The 7,827-nt window shown below is 36.9% G+C and overlaps 1 protein-coding gene across 1 annotated transcript in view; it reads right to left on the reverse strand.

Moving 5' to 3' along the window:
• Positions 1–6,443, reverse strand: part of LOC133424552 (zinc finger protein 845-like) — a 31,013-nt gene extending 24,570 nt beyond the window's left edge. Inside the window, exon 1 of the mRNA XM_061715225.1 lies at positions 6,270–6,443. Within this exon, the coding sequence (XP_061571209.1) occupies positions 6,270–6,284 (15 nt within the window). The 5' untranslated portion in view covers positions 6,285–6,443. The remainder of the gene's footprint in view (positions 1–6,269) is intronic.
• Between the last annotated feature and the right edge of the window lie 1,384 nt (positions 6,444–7,827).

Raw genomic sequence — 7,827 nt, forward strand, 5'->3', positions numbered from 1 at the left:
TTCTGTTTTGAAATGACACTTTTTATGTTTATGCCACTCACTACTTAGTAACTGTTTAATAAATACAATTTTGGTAAATTTGACTTATTTGAAAGTTTAAAATGAGCATATATTAATGCAGTATGAACAAGAATGTTTTAATGTAGACATATAGAATCATCATAGGCTACTGGTGTGATTGTAGGCATCAAATTGTTAATTCAAGGCTAAGGCAAGATATCAAGATATATATCGTGTATCGTGACATGGCCTAAAAATATCGAGATATTAATAAAAGGCCATATCGCCCAGCCTTAATCGGGGCATCCCTAATAAAAACTCAGCGGCTCGCGGGAGGGCATTTTGCCGCACCTGCCTGCCCGAATTGAAATTTTTTTTAATTTCACCGGGCTGTGACGACATCTCGCGTCCAATAGGAGAGAAGGGAGAAGAAAGAAAGTTGTGTCCAATTGGAGAGAAGGTGGTGGAGACTCTGCGCCCTACCCGGCGGTGGGCGCAGCAAAAACCGTGCTCTATGTGAAAGCAGCTTAACAGCGGTCAGCTGGTCAACAACGACCAAAAATAATTCAGTTTGGGTTCAAGGAATATTTTGGCGACGATGGTACAAAGAAGAGAACAGCAGTATGCAAGGTCTGCAGCTCAAAAATCAGTGACACCACAACCACGACTTCATCCATCACTACAAAACCTACAATGAAAGGTAAGCTACGTGAATGTGTCTTTTAGCTAACTGTTAGGGCTGTTATAAAGCTAACGTTTGCTAACACTAACATAGCTTAAACCTAACGTGGCTAGAAAGCTAACTGATGTAGGTCTGAGGGGAGTGGTAGTCTAGTGGCTACAGAGGTGGGCTTGGGTCTGGAGGACCCAGGTTCAAGCCCTGGGGTTTGTTCTCTCAGATGTAAGTCGCTTTGGATAAAAGGGCCTGCTAAATGACAGTATCATTATTATTATTCTCTACGGAGCCACTCATAACATTTGAAAAAAAAAATAATAATGCGTGGCCACGAGTTAATATCTTCTGGCCACGCATTATTTAATTTTTTTCAAATGTCACCAAAGGGGCTCCGTACTTCTCAATAAAATACGCTGTAAAAGTGTCTTAAGCCAACTCATTGGCTGGTCAAATGGGTTAAACATTAACTAGGAAGGTAACTTTGCTAACATGAATGCTAACATGACTTTTTAAGCTAACGTTAAGTTTAAAATATGTATAAGATTAAGGATCTGGACCCTAGTGGTCTGTTGAGGACCTGCAGGTCTGGATCTGGACCCTAGTGGTCTGTAGAGGACCTGCAGGTCTGGATCTGGACCCTAGTGGTCTGTAGAGGACCTGCAGGTCTGGATCTGGACCCTAGTGGTCTGTAGAGGACCTGCAGGTCTGGATCTGGACCCGGGTTCAGAACCCCCATCTCAACCCGACCCCCCTCCCTCACCATTAGGCCTGTGTTGAAAAAAATAGATTTTTCTGATTCTAAATCAAATTTTCATATTAATTCCTAAAAAATTGATTTTTTTTATGTCTAAAGATCGATTTATTTTCATTATTACATTTTCACCCGGTGAACTTTAATCCCAGTAGTCACGTCATTTAATTTACACATGTCCTGTTGAGCTGTTGCAATTTCTTTCTTTTTTTGCACTTTAAATGGATATTGAAAATAATATTTGAGTTGTTTATTTCTTAGTTATTTATTTCATACAATTAACTTTTGGAATTTTTTTGTTTTTGCCCAAAAAACCATGGGCAAAAACAAAGAAAAAACATGTTCTTGCCTTTTAAATATGTTTAAAGGTATGAAAACATTAAAGTTTTCAGTTATAATAGCATAAATTGTTTATATTTCATTACCTTATATACTGCCTTAGGGTAAGATTTGCATAAAATGCTAAAAACCAAATTGTCAAAAATTAAAAACCGAAAAACACATAAAATTGAAAAAATAAAACCGGAATGTGTGAAAAACTAAAAGTGATTTCCTCCGTCTCTGTTCTATCAGCATTCTGGGAGCTGATTGGTCCTTACAGCATCATTAGCTGCAATACTTGCTGTTGAATCTCAATATAATACTAGTATTAATATGTTGCAGAACTACAGTCATATAATTCATGCAACAGCTGAAAAACTGTTTTAATAACACTAACCCAAATCAATATTGGAATCAAATCGAATCAAATCTTGATAATCGATAGTGATGCACCGATTGTTCGGTAACCGAAATTGTTCGGCCGAAAATGGCAAAAAAACACTTTCGGTGGAATAAGTGGGGAAAGAAACCGAACAATTAATAACGGCGTTGTAAAATAAGGAAATAGACTGGCCGCTCCGTCCCGTACCGGTTGCGCACAGTGGGCTCCAGACTGCGACCAATTGGTCGCATTTTGCGACCTTTTCTGGAGGCGGTGCGACATAGTTTTTTAACTAGAAGCATCAGCGCGACTTACAAATCCACCCCTCTCCCCCATTTCTTTATTTTTCTTTTTCATAATAATGTGGAGGAGCGGAAGCAAGCGTCTGTGTCTGTGTGTGTGCGTGCCTGTCATGTGTGTGTGGATCATGGTGTGGATGCGCACTGCGAGGCGGGGGGGCGCGGCGCGCGCCAGTGCCAACCCGCGGGTCTTTGCCCGGTGTCATGCGGCTCTTGCAACTTTATTTGATGGTGCAGTGAAAGACAGACCCGTAGGAAGTGGGGGCAAAATATGCCGCGACTGGAATCGAACATGCGTCGCTGTACAGGGGAAGGTTTACATAAGTCTGCTCAACCCGCTGAACCATACGGGCGCGCACTCCCGTTGAATTTTGCGTTTGTGGTGCACTCTCAAAATGGCAGGGTAAAATGCACGGCCAAACAAAAATATGAGGATAAACACAGGACGATTTTAACGGAGTGGGAGAGTTTACAGCTCCGCATGTCGTCTTTTTTTTTTCGTCAATCGTCAATCCATTCATCCATCGTTAGCTCCTCCCCGAAGATCAAAGTTTACCGTCAACATGCCAAATTACTTGTTAATGAAAATAAAAAATAAACTTTAACACCAGCTACTTTTTGCTACCTGCTGTAACCGTCAAAAATATGTAACAGTAGGTTGTTGTCACGGATACATTGTTGCTTCCCTGACGCGGAATGATCTGCTGTGATAAGGCTTTAGAATAGAAGCCGTGGTTTTAATGAAAAAAAAAAAACGCTTTCCGTCTGAACAACCGCAAAGTCCTGAGGTCCAAAGGCCTGCGCAAAGTCGACAAACTAATAACAATACCATCTATATAACTTAAAGACAAGACTACCTCCCAATGTTTCAAACCAAAAGCAAAATAAAATTGGATTAAACTGGACAGGCGGGGAATGTTTGCTTCCATGAAATCCAGCTCTCAAGTGAATGACAGCTTCTTGAATGTTGTGAGGCATTTGCTTAATTCAGAAAAACAGCAGATTTTTTTTTCATTAAAACCTCTCAGAATTCTGAGATAATTCTCGTTAATTCAGAAAAACAGAGCAGATTTATTTTTTCATTAAAACTTCTCTCAGAATTCTGAGATAAATATCTCTTTAATTCAGAAAAACAGCAGATTTTTTTTTCATTAAAACTTTTCTCAGAATTCTGAGATAATTATCTTTGTTAGTTTTTTTCTCAAGTGAATGGAATACGCTGTGCACAGTTCATTGATGTTATTGCTTGTATGAAAAAGCAGTGCATTGCTATTACTGTAAATTGTATGTGTTTATTGCTAAATTATCAGTAATGCAGTTAATATAGACAAAAATATGAATATGTTGTGTCGATATAGATGCTCCTAAATTTTGTGCTGGTGCTCCTAAAATATTCAGTAAGGAGCACTGGTGCTCCTAGTGGAAAAAGTTAGTCTGGAGCCCTGATAAATCGTTGGCCAACCAAAAACTAACCCCATAAGAATTTTACCTAACATTCACCAGGAGGTGGAACCAAAACAACATAATGCTGGGAAATTAAAAAAAATTCATTTTTTTATGTTCAATAAATATTTTCTACCTTGTAATTTTGTAAAAGATTTTTTTCTTTGAAAAGCATGCCTAAATCAAATTTATTTGATTTATGCAATGGTGAAAAAATTGGCAAAATAAATGAAAAACTGCTGAAGAACCATGTTCGGTATTGTTCGGTATTTCGGCAATTTCTGAGGAAACAGCAGAAACTTTTAACGGGGAGCAGCTTTACCGTCTATATTCAGCACCAAATGTCCCTGTTAGAAAGTGTGAAGCACAAAATCACTATTGAAATTTCCTTTACAGGGTCGAATCCTCCGTCTGGGAGAACTTTAAAATTAAAATGTCCATGTAACCGTAATTTTACCGCTCTCCATGTCTGTTTTAGCTTTTCCGCATGTTTTTCCGCCAACTCTCTTCCGGTTCCGCAGCAACCGGCAAAAGACTTTTCAAAACAAAAGCATGTGAGCAACATGCGTTAATGAACGATAAAATAAATGTCGGCGTTAATAAATGAATGAGTTAACGCGATAATAACGCGTTGACTTGCCCAGCCCTAATAAATATGCATAGAAAAGTTGAATTGGATGGCAGCGATATTGAAAGAGGAAACTAAATCAGATTTCTTGGAGTAATAATGGATTAAATTAGCTGGAAATCTCATATTAAGCGTGTACAAAACAAAGTTTCAAAGAGCATTGCAGTACTTAACAGAGCAAAACAGGTTTTGGATCACAGGGCCGTCCACATTCTTTACTGGTCACTAGTTCTTCCATATTTCACTTACTGTGCAGAAATTTGGGGCAATAACTATAAAACCAGGTTCCACTCATTACTCGTACTTCAAAAGAGAGAAATACGATACATTCATAAGGCTGGATATGGAGATCACACTAACTCACTATTCTTACAGTCTAAAGTACTAAAACTCATGGATCTAGTGGCATTTCAATCTGCACCAGTAATGTTTAAAGCCAAAAATCATTCACTACCGGATAAACATTCAGAAATTATTCATTGGGAGGGAAGGGGGTTATCATTTAAACTTCAAATCTTTATTCATGCGTACAACAAAAAGTTTTTGTGTATCAGTTTTTGGAATTAAACTGTGGAATGGTTTGAATTTGGAGTTAAAAGAATTTACAAATATAAAACAATTTAAGAAGAAATATAAAGAAATGGTTTATTTGAGGTATAAAAGTGAAGACTGTGTTTAAAGATCAGCAGCTGTGTGTGTTCTGCTATTCTGTCATGTTGTCTTTGTCTGTTTATATACTTAGATATACGGATTATATTTATATCATAGTTATATTATATTTATATCATAGTTATATTATATTTATATCATAGTTATATTATATTTATATCATAGTTATTATATTTATATCATAGTTATATTATATTTATATCATAGTTATATTATATTTATATCATAGTTATATTATATTTATATCATAGTTATATTATATTTATATCAGTTATATTTTATTTATGATAGAGCTTACATCTTGTGTTAAACAGGTTATTTTTGTAAAAATTATATATATTTATACAAATTAGTATAGTATGAAAAATAAGTACAGACGTATAATTTATGTTTAGTTGTGGAAAGGGGGTGGGATTAAATAAGTTTATACTTCCTCCCACTCCTTTTCCAACATGTAACTGAAATATGTGTTTTGATGTTGGTTTTTTTCTTTATGTGGTGGAATGAACCTGGATTTGTTTTATCTTTTTTCTTGTTTTTTATACATGTTAAAAATAAACAAAAACGAACAAACTCTAAAACTATGTGTGAATGTTTATGTACCAATACCTGATGTATTATTTTTACAAGAATATCTTTGTATCTAGGAAATCTGAGGATCTCAGGGTTTTATTGTGTGTTTTTAGGTAATAAGGTTATTATATTTATTATATGTATGTGTGTAATTTATAGTAGTTTTGCTGTGTGACTGGGCCCCTAGGAGTTAATCTGTGGAACAGCTTAAATACAGAAATGAAAATGTGGAGCACGTTATTACAATTCAAAAGCTCCTATAAATACAAGATGATTAATAAATATAAAACAAAGGGATAATACACATAGACATGTGTATGTACTATTGTATTATTGCTTCTATAAATACTGTATAGAATGATATTTATTAATGAAATTTTTTTGTGCATCCTTGGGATCGAGGGGTTCGAACCCGCGACCTTCGGATCATGAGCCCGAAGCCCCAACCACTAGGCCACTCCGCTCCCGAACTCCGTGAATATAGTGGAGAAAAAAGGTGAATTAGCCGTTAGCCGTCAGCTCCCCACCTTGCTGTCGTCCATGCCGCGTCAACGGTCCCGTCAGCCGCGAGAAAACACGTCCTAAACCCACGAACTGCGGGTTTAAACACGTCCTAAACCCACGAACTGCGGGTTTAAACACGTCCTAAACCCACGAACTGCGGGTTTAAACACGTCCTAAACCCACGAACTGCGGGTTTAAACACGTCCTAAACCCACGAACTGCGGGTTTATCTCGGTTCGGATTTGCTAGAAGACGAAAAATAAGAAGATATGTAGATGTTTTTCTCCTCAGTTTACAGCGTTGTTCTGCTGCTGCTGCTCCGGCAGACCGAGAACCGCGCATGCGCAGCCGCCTCCTGCGATACGTCAACGTCGCCGCCATATTGGATGTGGCAAGACTGCGCTGTAAACTAATACAAGTGAATGGACTTATTTTCATAAAGCGCCTTTCTACAAAGAAATGTACGTTTTACGTCTCATTTATTCATTCACACATGCACTTTTTTCCTCTTTTTTCTCCTTTTTTCCGCTTTTTTTCTCTTTTTTCCTCTATTTTTCCTCAGTTTTTTCATCCTTTTTTCCTATTTTTTTTCCTTTTTTCTCTTCTTTTTTTCTCTTTTTCGTCCTTTTCCTCCTTTTTCCTCTTTTTTTCTCCTTTTTCCGTTTTTATTCTCTTTTTTTCCTATTTTTCCTCTTTTTCTCCTCTTTTTTAATTTTTTTAATCTTTTTTCCTTATTTTCATAAAGCGCCTTTCTACAAAGAAACTTACGTTTTACGTCTCATTTATTCATTCACACACGCACTAATATACTTGAGAAACAGTTAGGCACCAAATATAATATATTTAATTTTCTCAGATGGCAAAAATAAGAACTTTATTGATCCCACATAGGAGTAATTCATGTTATATCAGCTATAGAGAACAAGGTAGTGACGAAAAACAATATATATCGCCCTCACAAAAATAAGAAAAATAGAGAAACATATTTTCTCATCAACAAAACATATTTAACATTTTTCAAGTAGCAAAATAACATTTGAACAATTTTTCAGACAAAAAAATTACATTTTAGTCACACATAACAGGCATATATGTCCATGCTGCAGCCTCCTGCTGGCGGGGAGCTGGTACTGCAGCCTCCTGCTGGCGGGGAGCTGGTACTGCAGCCACCGCGGTCCAGGGTGGAGTAAAACCTCATAATATTAAAGAAAACTCATGTTTTTAGTTTGAAATAATATTTCATTATTATTATATTATATATATATATATATATATATATATATATATATATATATATATATATATATATATATATATATATATATATATATATATATATATATATATATATATGCTACGTCTGTAGCCACAGCTGCTACGTCTGTAGCCACAGCTGCTGCATTTGTAGCCACAGCTGCTACGTCTGTAGCCACAGCTGCTACGTCTGTAGCCACAGCTGCTGCATTTGTAGCCACAGCTGCTGCATTTGTAGCCACAGCTGCTACGTCTGTAGCCACAGCTGCTACGTTTGTAGCCACAGCTGCTGCATTTGTAGCCACAGCTGCTGCATTTGTAGCCACG

Source organism: Cololabis saira, chromosome 23 (assembly GCF_033807715.1).
Source record: "Cololabis saira isolate AMF1-May2022 chromosome 23, fColSai1.1, whole genome shotgun sequence".
NCBI classification, from domain to species: domain Eukaryota; kingdom Metazoa; phylum Chordata; class Actinopteri; order Beloniformes; family Belonidae; genus Cololabis; species Cololabis saira.